Source organism: Ambystoma mexicanum, chromosome 12, assembly GCF_040938575.1.
Source record: "Ambystoma mexicanum isolate Mex_15411 chromosome 12, UKY_AmexF1_1, whole genome shotgun sequence".
NCBI classification, from domain to species: Eukaryota; Metazoa; Chordata; class Amphibia; order Caudata; family Ambystomatidae; genus Ambystoma; species Ambystoma mexicanum.
Genome location: NC_090936.1, coordinates 243,014,122 through 243,030,077, shown reverse-complemented (window position 1 = coordinate 243,030,077; position 15,956 = coordinate 243,014,122). Strand labels below are relative to the sequence as shown.

General features: G+C 45.9%; 1 protein-coding gene across 1 annotated transcript in view; it reads left to right on the top strand.

The window, feature by feature from the left end:
* Positions 1-15,656, top strand: part of STRAP (serine/threonine kinase receptor associated protein) — a 177,370-nt gene extending 161,714 nt beyond the window's left edge. Inside the window, exon 9 of the mRNA XM_069628378.1 lies at positions 15,135-15,656. Coding sequence (XP_069484479.1) covers positions 15,135-15,196 — 62 coding nt within the window. The 3' untranslated portion in view covers positions 15,197-15,656. The remainder of the gene's footprint in view (positions 1-15,134) is intronic.
* The last annotated feature ends 300 nt before the right edge of the window (positions 15,657-15,956 follow it).

Below are 15,956 nucleotides of genomic sequence, written 5' to 3'. Positions count from 1 at the left end.
AGGGAGATTACATGGCAACACTGGACATGAAAGATGCATACTTTCATGTTGCCATCGCACAGGAAATACCTCAGGTTCATGATAGAGGGCAAACGCTACCAGTTCAACGTGCTACCCTTCGGCATAGCGTCAGCGCCAAGGATATTCACAAAAGACTGGCAGTGGCAGCGGGCCCACCTGCGAAGGTTGTCCATCCCAGTAAACCCTTACCTCGACGATTGGCTCATAACAGGAGATTCCTACGAGACATGCTGCTCAAATACCCAAAGGACTGTAGACCTTTTGTTCCAACTGGGCTTCTCCATCAACGAGAAGTCGTCCAGCCTAGACCCCAGCCAGGTCAAGCAATTCCTAGGGGCTCTAATTCGAACAAAGGACGGCCTCATCTTCCCATCCAACGAGAGGGTCCAAAATATGCTGTTTCAGATCCCTCAATATATAGCCGGTCCAGAGGTGTCGATACGCAGAGCAATGCGATTGCTAGGAATGATGGCGTCATGTATATATTTGGTACCTCACGCGCAACTGCGTCAATGCAAGAGTGGCTCAACAGCCAGTGGTGGCAGGCCAGGGGACAATGGGACGATCTAGTGGTGGTCTCGCAGGCCCTGGTTCTCTCGCTCCGGTGGTGGTCAAAGGAAAACCTCATAATAGGGAAACCATTCTCCACCCCCGCAGTGGAAGCCACTCTAACCACAGACTCATCCCTCACAGGATGGGGTACTCGCCTATCCCATCAAACTGCACACAGAGTTTGGACTCCGAGTGTAGCGTCCAAACACATAAATCTGCTGGAACTACTGGCGGTCTTAACGGACAGCACTACAGCAATGTATTACCTGAACAAACAGGGGGGCACTCGATCTCCAGGGCTATCCAAGATGTTACAAAACATTTGGATATGGGCTCTCAAACACAAGATGTTTTTGTTGTCCCAACATGTACCAGGAGAACTCAATCTTCTGGCAGACGTACTCGGCAGAGATTTTCCTCTGCCGGAAGAATACGAATGGCGGATACACGAAGACATTGTATCCAACGTCTTCGCAGAATGGGACTTCCCAGAGATCGACTTGTTTGCAACTCAGGCGAACACCCAATGCCAAGGCTACGCCTCCAGGTACCCCCAGAACCGATCCAAGGGGACGGTCTCTGGATAACATGGTCGGGGAAATTTGTCTACGTTTCTATACCCCCCCCCCCCCCCCCCCCGACTCCCCTTCTCAACAAGAGATAGTGCACAAGATGCAGCAGGAACCAGTTACCATGATACTGAGGGGCCCCCTTGTGGGCCCGCCAACCCTGGTTCGCTCTCCTGATGGAAATGTCTCTCTCCCCACCTGTAAAACTACCCTGCCCGTACAACATGTTGTCTCAGGACAGGGGGAGACACTACACCCATGCCCACAAACCCTGAATTTAGCAGCTTGGCTCCTGAGGTCATAGTTTGGACACCTGCAAATCCCTCAGAGGTGCATGGACATACTCGGGGAAGCGAGAAAACCGAATACACGTTATTGCTATGCCAGCAAATGGAAAGGTTTTGTCATCTGGTGCAATTCCAAGGGCGTCAATCCCATCGATTGCTCACCCACACACATTGTGCTGTATCTAACCCATCTGTCGGACACTGGGTTAGTCTTCAATTCCCTAAAGGTTCATTTGGCTGCTCTGTCAGCCTACACCACTTCATAACAAAAGGTGTTTTGGTGGAAAATACCGGTGATTAAAGCCTTTATGGAAGGGATTAAGAGGATTTATCGTCCCATTTCTCTCCCAGCCTATGAATGTGGTTTTGACCAGGGTCATGGGAGCTCCCTTTGAGCCTATGCATAAATCAAGTCTGAAAGACCCGCTTTATAAAACAGCCTTCCTAGTGGCTATCACTGCTATCAGAAGGGTTAGCGAACTACAGGCTCTTTCTGTTCTAGACCCCTTTGTTACAGTCCACAAAGATAAGGTAGTTCTGTGCACACATTCCAGATTTGCGCCTAAATTCATCTCAAAGTTCCATGTGAACCAATCAATCGAACTACCCACTTTCTTCCAAAACCCTACTAACCTTTGCCAAAAGAAGGCCACATACACTGCATGTGCGCATGGCAGTCTTGTTTTACCTGGAAAGAACTAAACCACTGAGGACGACTAAACAGTTCTTATTTTCAGTGGCAGCTGGTAGATCCTGTCTCTAAATCAGCTATCTCGAGGTGGATTGTCAAATGCATCACACTGTTGCACTCTTGCTAAGAGAGAACTGCCCTTCAAGCCTAGAGCACATTCTACTCGAGGCACCAGGGCATCCATAGCATTCATTGCAAATGTTCCTCTCGTCCATTTGCAAAGCGGCAACCTGGAGTTCTGTACGCACCTTTACAAAACACTATTGCCTAGACACTCATTGTAGGACTGATTCTCAGGTGGGACAAGCAGTACTAAGACCTCTTTTCTCTACTGTTCCTTCTCACAACCCACCTCGAACTCGGAGTACTGCTTGCTAGTCTATGCACAGCATGATTCTAAGCAGATTAACAAGCATCAGAAGACATGCATTACTCACTGTAATAGCATTTCTGATTGTATCTGCTTAGATTCACATGCGCCCTCCCTACCTCCCCGCTCGGGGTGGAAGGAACATAGACATCTTAATACTTTCTCTCTTTATGTACTCACTCACTATAGCCTTGGGCTCCCTCATGGCCGAAAAAATACAATCGGAGGGACCTCGGCGTGTGAGGGATTTTGGGTACACTACACGTCACAATAGGGATAGTGTTACGGACACGCCTATGCCGAAGTCCCCTTTCGGTCCCCCAAAGACAAGATGCAATACTCTGCGGTTAACGCTGGATGTCGGACCATATGCATAGCATGTGAATCTAAGCAGATAAAATCATCAAATGCTATTACGGTGAGTAATGCATGTCATATGAACCAGGGCGTGCCAGTAATACTATCCCTAGTGTGATATCCCCTGTACCCATGATCCCTCATGCGTGTAGGACACAGATTGTTTTTTTTTTCCGCCGTACTACTCGGACACATGTTGCAGAGGTCCCTCGGCCGTAGCAGTTTATACTTACAATTACTGTTAATAAACTTCCCCGTTCACTTCCACCCTACGCCGAAGATCAATGCCGGTGAAGATCGAGGAAGCCAGCTGTTGGGGACTGCCACGATGGACCTCTGGCCTCGGCCCTGTACAGTAGGGAGAGTGGGGGTGGTCATACAGGCTTCTTTCCCACCTTTTTCCTTCATATAACCGCCCGCTGCCATTTTGTAACATTAGGAGAGTACTCCATTCAAATTCAGCCCTAAGTGTAATTGGAAGTGCCCCTGGGTGGATGAGCACAAAACGTGCATTCTGTCTCTCCCACGAGAACATCCCAAGGCTACCTGTCGAGCTTGCAAGCTCGTCAAGCCAAAAACCCTTAAGGACCGCTTAACTAAAGGCTGGGCCCACTACGCCAGGCAGCTAGAGGCCATGGAAGTGGAGGGGACATTCAGCGATGGCGAGGGCAAAGGGATGACTTCGGACCGGACGGACTGTCCGATGGCCACGTTGTGGGGACAGCACCTGGCGGCAAGAGTGCTACACATACTACCCCTACTAAACACATCAGCCCCTGCCGTGACTCGACACGCATGTCGAGCGATCGGCAGCGGAAGACGCCAATAAAGCACCACCACCTCTGGGTGTTCCTGTTCGCCTCATACCAAAAACCAACCGTCCTCGGTTGATAAAGGACTATCAATAGTCCCAGAGGCCCGATCGTCAGATGACGATTCAACCCTCTATCCTGCTATTGTGATTTCTCGAAGTGATCTGCTCCTCCATAGTATCACATATTGTGCCCCATGGTCCTGTCCAGTTTCCCTTTGACCTATGCTGAGCCCTGTGTTGTGCCCTATGCTGAGCCCTGTGTGGTGCCCTATGGTCACCATTCGACCACATTTAACCTTTGCGGAGCCCTGTGTTGTGCCCTATGGTCGCCATTCGACCACATTTAACCTTTGCTGAGCCCCGTGTTGTGCCCTATGGTCGCCATTCAACCACATTTAACCTTTGCTGAGCCCTGTGTTGTGCCCTATGGTCGCCATTAGACCACATTTAACCTTTGCTGAGCCCCGTGTTGTGCCCTATGGTCGCCATTCGACCACATTTAACCTTTGCTGAGCCCTGTGTTGTGCCCTATGGTCGCCATTTGACCACATTTAACCTTTGCTGAGCCCTGTGCTGTGCCCTATGGTCACCATTCGACCACATTTAACCTATGCTGAGCCTTGTGTTGGACCTTGTTGCGCCCTAGGTATGCTTTATTAGTGAATGCCTCACCTAACCTACTTATGCCTTGTTAGTGAATGTCTCACCTAGCCCAGTTGTGCCTTGCTACCGAATTGCCCATTTGTGCCTTGTTAGCGAATGCCTCACCTAGCCCAGCTGTGCCTTGCTACTGAATTGCCCATTTGAGCCTTGTTAGTGAACGCCCCACCTAGCCTATATGTGCCTCGCTACTGAACGCCCATTTGCACCTTGCCATTGAATGCCCACTTATGCCTTGTTAGTGAACTCCCTACCCAGCCTATATGTGCCTCGCTACTGAACGCCCATATGCACCTTGCCACTGAACATCCATTTGTGCCTTGTTAGTGAACGCCCCACCCTGCCTATAGTCCTAAGCACCCACGTGCACATATCTGCACTCACTAAAAATTCTGCATCCATTATTGCACTACAGCATTATAGCTGTTACTCTAAGTTTTATCACCATGACCCAAGAACACCTTACGGCATCTCCTGCCTCGATATCAGACCCCGCCCTACATACGTTGCCCAACATAGTGACTAATAACCCTACCAACTCTCCACCAAATAATATTAGTACCAGAGGTGAAACCTTCACCTCCCTCCCACGCACCTTACTAGACAGAAATCTTAAACTTCGCGCAAGACTCACACAACTTTATGAACCACCTAGAAGAACCTTACCATCAACCAACCTAAAAACAAATTACCCACATAAACCACACCAGACGGTAACAACAAATGTCACCACAATCAAAACACAAAAGTTCAAGACCTCAGATACCAACTTAAGTACCCCTAGCCAAGCAAACATGTCCAAAGAGACGCTAGTACTCAAAGGAGCACTCCTTAATGCGAGATCCCTTGTCGCCCATGCCCTTGACATAGCCGACCTCATTACAGAACACAATCTGGACTTCCTGGCAGTAACCTAGACCTGGCTACATAACGCAGCTGGACCATCGCTAATGCTAGCCATTCCAGAAGGCTACACCATTACAAGACAAGATAGGGATGGCACACGAGGTGGTGGAATTGCCATCATCTCCAAATTGAGCCTCTCTCTCAGAACATCCCCTCCTCAAATCCTACAATCCTGTGAAAATATCTGTCAAATTCCAGATAAATAACATACAAACCCTCACCATCCACCTAATTTGTAGACCCCCAGGTCCTCTCGGTACCTTCGACGAGGACTTGCATAGCCTGATCACCAACAACCTTAAACCTACCTCCCAGCTTCTATTATTAGGAGATTTTAACCTTGGCTTTAATGACCCTATGGACAAACAAGCCTCAGACATAGCCAATACCATCAATGCATCAGGCCTGTTTCAGAAAGTCAACAGACCCACTCACTCCAAAGGGAGAACACTAGACTGGATAGCAGATTACAACTGCACAGCCTCTATCACTTCCATCTCTCCCCAATCATGGACAGATCACTCTCTCGTAACCTTTAACCTATCTACAGCCAGACCCTCTCCGGTCCCATTGTTAGCACCGCCTTGTCTAACCAGAAACAAAAAGAGTATTACAGCGGAAAAAGTCATCCCCGCCATCCTACCCACGTTAAACGCTCTATCTGACAATCTAGACCCTAGTACTCTAGTTGAAGAATATAACAAGATTATGCTCAACACACTGGACAAAATCGCCCCGCTCAAACTTAGAAAAAGCAAACCTAAAGCGCACCTTAACAAATGGTTCACTCCCCAATTGAGAGATTTACGACTCCTAAAAAGAAAGTGAAAATTCCTGGAGACTATGTCCCTCTATCGAAAATAAAGCAAAAGTATCCTCCATCTCCTCTCACTTTAAAAAAGAAGTGAACCTTGCCAAAAAGAATTCCTATGATGAACGTATCACCAACTCTAATTCTAGCATGAGAGAACTCTTCGCCATACTGAAGGAATTAGTCACCAATAGCCACACCAGACTGTTACCAAGGATAAGACTTGGTGCACAGATATTCAAAATGCGCTAGCAAATAAAATCAATACACTTCAAACCAAAATACAACAAAAAAAAGATATGCTCAACCTTCAGCACTCCCCTAATACCTCTACACATAGTATCCCACCAGAGGCAAACAACAAATTTCACTTCTCCAAAACATCCCCACTAGAAGTAGAAAAAATCATCCTTTAACTCAAACCATCTAACTGCAAGGGCGATACTTGCCCAGCACAGTTAATAAAAGACGCTGCCAGAGACCTCTCACCATTTATTTCTAAATTAATCAATGCCTCCTTCACATCAGGCACTATCCCAGCCAATTTAAAACATTCCTGGGTGCTCCCACTTCTCAAAAAACAGACATTAGACCCACTTATCCCAACCAACTACCGCCCCATTACCACTGTGCCATTCCTCCTCAAACTATTGGACAAAGCTGCCTATATTCAGATACAAAAACACCTTGACCTGTATAAGCTCCTAGGAGCAAGACAATCTGGTTTCCGTCCACTTCATGGAACGGAAACCGCCTTAATTGATTTAAAGACGCAGGTCGACGAGCTAAGGAATGGAGGAGGAACAGCACTCTTGCTCCTACTTGATCTCTCAGTAGCATTCGACTTGGTTGATCACAAGGTACTCTGCAAACACCTGGACTCTGCTGCCCATTTCTCTCCTGAGGCCATCAAATGGCTCGAATCCTTCCTCAGAGAAAGAACAATGAGTTTTTTCCCCATCAGCCGCAGCTGACCCTACCACTATATTATGTGGCGTTCCCCAGGGTTCCTGTGTCTCGCCTACCCTATACAATATCTTCACCAAACCCTTGTTCGATGATCTAGACCTTCAGGGTATCACCTACACTAACTATGCAGATGATACACAGATTCTCCTCCCGCTTTCTGGGGATCATAGGAAGGACTCGGAATTGGTGAATAGGGTATATCTCGTTGTTCAAGCATGGATGGCCACACATGGCTTGTGCTTGAATGACGACAAGACGGAGTTGATAATCCTGGGAACACATATGAACACCAAAAAATTAGGTCAGGAATTCTCCTCCTTCAATATTGATGGAAATCCTATCAGGGTCTATCAGGGTCTCCAAGGAAGTAAAAACCCTCGGTTTCTACTTGGATTCCACACTATCATTCGACAAACAACTAAAATCCTTGGCCTCCACCACCGCATACACCTGCAAACTGATAAGAGCAGGCACGCCTTTCCTCTCTAATGGCAGTTGCATGATCCTGGCTAGAGCACTTATCCTTTCCAGGATCGACTACTGTAATGCCCTTTACAGTGGCGCCAACAAATCTACCATACAGAAACTTCAAACGCTCCAAAACAATGCTTTGCGAGCAGCGCTTGGCATAAATAAAAGAACACACATCTCCATTAGACGTCAACACAAATGGCTATCTACAAACCACAAAATTCAATTAAAAATGATCTCCTTGACACATAAAGCTCTTAACAACGCCGACCCAAGCTACCTTACGAACAAAATACAAAAAAGACCTCCATTAGACCTATCAGAGCTACCAATACGAACTGTCTGGTAGTACCTAGATTTAAACTTACCACGGTCGGTGGGAATAGTTTCCCTGTGAAGGCGGCCAAAACCTGGAATCTATTACCCAACGATCTAAGAGCAGATCAGCTGTACCCACTATTCAGAAGGAATGTTATCCAATATCTTATCTCCAACGACCACTAGATATAGGTTTATAATATTCCCAGACCTGACACTTGTCCCTCTCCTCTGTCTCGTCTATGTTATGCGTACCATCCTCTATGTAACTCATCGACTTGCACGATGATGGTCCTGCACATTTGTATACTATTACTGTATCTTGTATAAATTGTATAACTTGTATAATACCTATAATATCCATTACTGTATCTTGTATAATATGTATAACTTTTACTGTATCCTGTATAATCTGTAACAATGTAAGTTTCGCATTATCCTACCTGCTGCGCCCTTCTACCTATGGGTCTGGAGCGCATTAGAAATAAAACAAACAAACAAGACGCGTAGCCTCTACACCTGAGATTCGACGTCCTTCCTCGAATACCACCTCCAAAACTTGACGCGAGGCGTTAAAATCCCACGGAGGCCCCTAAAAACACTGGAAAACATTCCTTTAGTCATGGGAAGGGGAATAAACAACATAAAAGGTCATCTTCAGAACAGCATGTTCATAAAGGGAAACTAGAAGGCCTCTAAATCAATAGAAAAGCCCAAGGTCTCTGACCCTACCAATAAAGGTATAGTCATTCCTCTCACTGCTCACGATATGGGCATTGATGAGGAACTAGAACAGGTGGTTGTTATTCCTAGCTCCAGAAAATGGACTCAGCTGATATTGATGGGGTCATGAGAAGGATGTCCTTTATGGCTGACTTCTATGAAATGGACCCAAATTACTTTCATAGTTATGCCAACACCCGGCTACCTTTGCCCCTTCGGGGTCTAGGGCAATACCTAAATCCTCTCAGCCCCCTGCTAAACAAAACTCTGCTCTGACGCCCCGGCTCAGGGCTTGGTCACAGACTCCTTTGTGGTTGAATCCTACCACTCTGATTCATATTGTGATGAAACAGAACCACAAATGGTGGAAGACAAGACAGGGGTCTCTTATTATGGGGATGACGAGGACCAGGAGGAGGATGAGGCTGATGCCTACAATCTTGACTCCCCAAAGACCCCCCCCCGGTGCATGACTCGCCGGTAGACGGGCAACCACTCCTCAATGAGGTACTTGCTAAGGCAGCTGCCCATTTTCATATTGATACGCGGGGTGTCTAAGAAGACAAGGATTTTGCTGAAGAGATCCTAGGAGACAAGGGAGCCATTACTCAGGCTATCCCTATAATAAAATCCATCCAGCATAGGATTGATCCCTCGCTGGTAACCCCAAATCTCACTCATGCGGTTAATCTGTGAGCCGAGAAATTGTTCCGTGCCGCACCCTCCGATCCCCTGTACATTAGGGGCCAATTAAAACCGGATTCCCTGGTCGTAACAACCAACAGAAAGAGGGCAGGTACACTGCTTGCTTCCTCTGAAGCACCTCCTGATAAAGAGAGTAAAAGACTATACGCTCTGGGTAGAAAGGTTGCCTCCACTTCTGCCTACCAGGCACGAATTGCCAACAGTGCCACTCTTTTGGCAAGCTACAATTGCCATCAGTGGGAGGAGGTATCTGCTTTGGTATCCTCCGCACCCGTACCCCTAAAGAGCCAGTTGGCTCAACTGGCAGCAGATGGAAAGTCTATCAGGATGCATACTAAAGACAAACTTTGATGCGGCAGATAATGCTGGAAGGTTACTCCCTGAAGGCACCGTTCTAAAGCCTCACGCTTGGCTAAGGCAGTCGGGTGCTCAAACCTGAAACCCAAGCCACTCTCATAGATATGCCGTTAGAGCTGAAAGTACTATTCGGCAAGGCAGTAGAGGAAGCTTTAAAAACCTTTAAGGATGAGTACGAGACCCTAAAATCTCTTGGCCAACTCGCCACTAAACCCTCTGGACAGATGGGAACAACAATTTTTGCTGCTTTCGGGGCTAAAGTTCCCAAAGAGGTTCAAACTATTACCAGAATCAGGGAACCTCATGGGGCAACAATCAATCCCAATCCTCACGGCTTCCCCAAAGGACAGAGCAGGGGCCGCTCTAGAGGTAGAGGCAACCCCGCCAGAGGTGGTACGCCACCCAACAAACTGACGTTCCGCTTCAGGTCCCCTCCCATGCTTCCCAAGTAGGGGGCGCATTTCCATTTCCTCGCACGCATGGGAGGTGATCACTTTGGACAGATAGGTGCTGTCCAGAGGATACTGTATAGAGTTGCTAGGGCGCCCCCACGACCATCCTCCACGACGGAAGGTACACTTGCTGGAACATCAAAAGATGCTCCTCGAGATAGCTGTTCTGCTAGCAAAGGACGCCATAGAACTCGTCCCGGCCAACCATGTAAACAGGGGTGTTTATTCAACCTACTTCCTTGTGCCAAAAAAAAATCTGACAATGGGCCCAGTATTAGATTTGCACCCTGCAAATAAGTGTCAAGCCACAAAAATTCTGCATGACTACAAGAGGTAATCCCCCTACTAAAAAAGGATTACATGGCAACATTGGATATGTAAGATGCCTATTTTCATATTTCAATGTTCCCAACGCACAGAAGATTCTTGCGTTTCAAGATAGACAACCAGCACTACCAATTCAAGGTGCTTCCCTTCAGAATAGCCTCGGCTCCAAGGGTATTCACCAATGTACTAGCGGTGGTGGCAGCACACTTGCGCAGGGAGGCAATCCCAGTGTACCCTTACCTAGACGACTGGCTCATTACAGGGGAGTCCCCCTAATTTGCAGACTAAACCTACAAAACAATCGACCTCCTCTTCCAATTGGTCTTCTCAATCAACGAGAAAAAAAAATCAAGCCTGGTGCCAAGCACCTCAAAACAGTTCATGGGAGCTGTCCTAAATACCCAAGAGGGATTGGCCTTTCCATCAGAGGAAAGAATTTGAAATATGTTGCTGCAAATTCCTCAATATCAGGCCAGTTGCCAAAAAAGGGTGCGCAAAGCTATGCGTTTGCTAGGCATGATGGCATCTTGCATTCACCTGGTTCCCCATGCGCACCTGATTTCCCCCCCCATGTGCGCCTGCGACCCATGCAGGAAGGGTTGGTGAAACAGTGGTCTCAAGCAAGTGGTCAGTGGGACGATTTTCATAGTGGTCGTTTCGCCAACATTAGCACAGAGTCTTCGCTGGTGGACCAGTGAATCTTACGAAGGGGAAACCCTTCTACGATCCAGAGATACAGGCCGTAGTCACAAGATATCTCCCTCGCAGGGTGGGGAGCCCACTTCCTTCACCCTACAGCTCATGGTCTCTGGTCTCACACAGTGGCTCAGAACCACATCAATCTGCTAGAACTTCTGGCAGTCTTCAGAGCGCTTCGGGCATTCAAACCCCTCCTGTCCAACCAGTTTGCAGTTGTGCTGTCTGTTAGGATCTGCACAATGTTTTACTTAAACAAGGGGGCACTCGTTTTCCAATCTGTTAAAGCTTGCCCAGAAAATTCGGAAATGGGCACTCGAACGCAAGATTTACTTGTGAGCCCACCATGTTCCAGGGGAACTCAACTCGCTAGCAGATGCTCTGAGCAGAGATCCCCTCACAGAGGTCCACGAGTGGCGACTACACAAAGTTGTAGGAGACCTCTTCTCTCAATGGGGTTTCCCCCACTATAGACCTATTCGCCACAAGCGAAAACAGACAATGCCCAGACTTCGCATCCAGGTTCCCCCAGCCAGGCTCCAAGGGGAACGCCAATGGATGAATTGGTGAAGGATGTTTGCCTATGCTTTTCCACCAACCCCTCTGAGGAAAGTGGTGAACAAGATCCACAGGGAACTGATGACTCTCATCCTGGTTGCTCCTATGTGGGCGAGACAACCATGGTATCACACCTACGCAAACTAGCGGTGTCTGACCCCATCAAACTCCTGTGCCGGTACAACCTACTCTCCCAGCACGAGGGGCTAACGGTGCATCCTCAGCCCAACTCGAACTTGGCAGCATGGCTCTTGAAGTGAGTTCGGACATCTCAATCTACCCCAGAGATGTATGGATATCTTGAAAGAATCAAGAAAATCTAACACAAAGCACTGTTGCTATGACAAATGGAAACGATTCGTTATTTGGTGCCAGAATAAGCAAATCAACCCAGTTCATTGTACTCCTAATGTCACCTATATGCTCCACCTACTGGATGCAGGGTTAGTGTTTAACCCACTTAAAGTTCACCTGGTAGCTTTATCAGCCTACACCTCTTCCCATAACAAGGCGTCATGGTGGAAAGTGGCAGTCGTTAAAAGATTTATGAAAGGGGTAAAAAGACTCCACCCTCTAATTTCTAACCCACCACCAGGTTGGGCCCTTAATGTGGTACTTGCCAAGCTCATGGGACCTCACTTTGAGCCCATGCACAAATCTAATCTCAAACACCTGACTTATAAAACTGCCTTCTTAGTAGCCATCACCTCCATAAGAAGGGTCAGTGAAATTCAAGCTCTTGTCAGTGCAGGATCCTTTCTTTACTATTCATAAGGATTAACTGGTTTTACGCACTCGCCCTAGGTTCTCACCGAAGTTCATCTCCAAATTTCATGTAAACCAGTCTATTGAGCTACCGGCTTTCTTCCATGAACCTAAAAGCTCCAGGGTAAAACTCCTCACACTAGCTGTGAGGAGAGTGGGCCTCTACTATGTAGACAAGACCAGACTGCTAAGAAAGACTGATCAACTGTTTGTCTCCATAGCGCCAGGCAGAGAAGGTGATCGCATCTCTAAAATTGCCATCTCTAGGTGGATAGTCAGATGTATCCATCTGTGCTATTCCCTATCAGATAAGACGCTGCCTTTTACGCCAATGGCCCACTCCACAAGGGGTACTGGAGCCACTCTGGCTTTCATTGCAAATGTCCCCTTAGACAGTATTTGCAAAGCAGCTACATGGAGCTCAATACATACTTTCACTCAGCACTACTGCATTGATACTCCTTCCAAGACAGATAAACAAGTGGGACAAGCGGTTCTAAGACATTTATTCGCTCATGAACCTTCTCACATCCCACTTCGTTCTTCCACTGCTCGCTAATCTATGCACAGCATGTGATCTAAGCCTCAGAAGGGATACACTACTCACCGTAATCGTATTTCTGATACTTGTATCTGCTTAAATTCACATGCGACCCACCCTTCCTCCCCTCGGAGAGAAGGTGCATGGATGCTTATGAGCTTCTGATACATATCTGCTTGGATACAACTATACTCGCGCTACACCTCATGCTACCTAATGTCGGAAAATTAACAATCTGAGTAACCTCGACACATGAGGGATCATGGGTACATTGGACGTCACACTAGGGATAGTATTACTGGCACGCCCTGTTGACGTCCCTTTTTTGAGTTTTGAAAACCACTGTAATACTCTGCAGCTTCCACTAGATGTCGGCCTATGCACAGCATGGGAATCTAAGCAGATCCAAGCATCAAATACGATTACAGTGAGTATGGGTATGTATATATCTCTATATCTGTGTCAGGGAAGGGAAGTACTAGTAGAAGTTATAAATGTAATATAAAAACCAACACAATACTTATGGTAAGTAAACCAAAGTATAAACCACATTTACAATATCTGTATGCAATTCAAGGTAAGCAGACTATTGGAAGTAAACGGCTACACATCTGTTTCAAGCAATAATACAGTTCTACTATGAACATTACTTTCTAGAATAGTGTAACACAATTCAAAGCTAAGCAAATAACTTTGTTATACTTTTCAGAATGGCATCGAGCAATTCTCATGCAAGTCATAACTTTGTAACTTATATTTTTGGGGAATACACAGTTGCAACACCTAGTAAGTACTTTGCAACTACTTTGCAAGGCATTTTTGGTCCTTTCCTAATCTAGGGCATGAATGTTGTCGGAGGCAGAACATGGTGCCTCTGTAGGCAGAACATGAATAGGCAGTGAATTCCAGAGGATTTCTCAGCTGGCAGGTATGTAACAGACTTTAGAGTTGGTAGAAGTGTTCAGGGACTTCAGAGAAGAAGGCTCCCTAGATGCGTACCAGCGTTGGGCCTGGGCGAACTAGTAAAGATAACGGAATATTTATAGCATTTGAATCCATGTAAGACCCATGATGGACAACAAGAGTTAAAGGTAAGTAACTTGTTTAATTTTTAACTTGATGATGCCTCCATGATTCCTGGACTGTTACCACACCGCCCATCAAGTCACATGTTGCCTCTTGTGAGAACTACACAGAGCAGAGTCTCCCACTATAGGGCATGAGATGCACAAATCTGCCACAGATGCTGGAATACAAATTTAACCAGATTATATTACCACATGCACAAAGTTTCAATGTTCATTCATCCCCAGTTATCTTTTTGCTGCTTTCTTTGCTGAAAATATTGTTTAAAATGTTTATTGTGGGGGTCCCCCAACCCTTCTTCCACTATGTATTCCCTATACACCACCCCACCCTTATGTGCCCCCATATTTTTAAATGTTTTTTTTCCCGGCAAAACATTTTCAGCAAAAGAAAACGGGCGGTGAATTAACATCGTACCTGTGCAAACAATCCATCATACAGTAGCCAATGGACCCATATAAACCAAACTGTTTTATGACTGAGGCTTCATCAAAATGAGTCCTCAAAGAAAATATTGATTTCAAATACTCAAGGTATTGTGGTTTAGTAAAAGTAAAAACATCAAAAGGCTCCACCCTGCACATCTCAACTTTTTAAAGTTTTCAGATCTGAGATAATTGGCAGCGAGACAGCATGTCTTATCTTTATGTACTTGTGATCCCTGGTTTTGGCATTGAAAGTTTTACTGGGACTATAATTTACAGTCCTGTAACTGTCCTGTCCCCTTCTGCACATCAAGCCATTCACTTGGGAGCAGCATGTGGATAGCAGATCTGCAACAAAAAAAACAGTAGACCTTGAAAATGTTGCTTTGAGACCTATGATTTAAGATGAGATGCTATGGCTTCAGTTTAGGCACCCCAGAGATGCCAACTTTGACCCAGTCATTGTACAGGGGACGAGTCCTAACACTAGTGGTGGTGGTGCCCCAAATTAGTGACTAAATATGATTATGCTTGTGAGCTTGGCTTCCTAGTTTCTTTAATTGTTTTATATTAAATATGTCAAACTACATGCAAGGAAGTAAATTGTTGCCTTGAAAATGTTGTTAGCTCCTGCGATACCTTTCGTTTATTGTGTTAAGTCAACAGTTTACAAACTCTTGTTTCTCTTTTTTTTAATCTGCAGAAGAGCTTGTTGCTGAAAATACAGAAGGCATCTTTAACACAGCTCCTGAAATTAAAGCTTGAAAGTCATTGCAATCTGTCAATGTGTTATCCATAGACATTACAACGGAGAAAAACGGGATCCTACAAGGATTGCTCCTCCACACATGGCACAACTGAGCAGGAGCGGAGTTTGTGGTTTACCTCAAATGTTGGTGAAAGCCACATGTTAAGCTAAAACAAAAATCACTCCGTGTATCAAAGACAGAGTTGTGCTGGAAAATCGTAGCAGACTCTTGTTTTTTTTGTGCTAAGCCTAAATATAAACTTTCATTTGCTTACGTTTCAGCTAAGATTGTTTATGGATGTGGCTGTAGTACCAAGGGGACGGAAAGTGGTAGTACTTTTGCAGATTGGCCTGGAAGAGGGACGATGTATGCCTTTTTAGTTTATAAGGACCGAGTACAATATTTATTGTTTTTCTGGTTTCATTTACCCTGTTTCAAAGCATTTTCATTTGTCCAAATAAAGCCTCGTAACATTGTGTGCTATTTTTCATTTCTTTTAGAATCGAGGACTCAAATTTAGATTTGATTAAACTTTTTACTGTCCAAGTCTTTAACTGAGATGTGTTTTTTTTAATTCTGTGTTCGATAAATCACTGATGAATAGCAGTTTAATAGGCCTCAAAATGTGCAGTTGCAACTATCGTGTAAAAGTATGGTTTGTAAAGGTAGAGGCGTTACCACCTTACAGCATCTCAACGCTTGACCTGAAGTCTTCTGCAATAAAAAAAAAGTAAGAAAGAACTAAGGGGTTAAGTGACTTTATGCCTGGCAAGTCG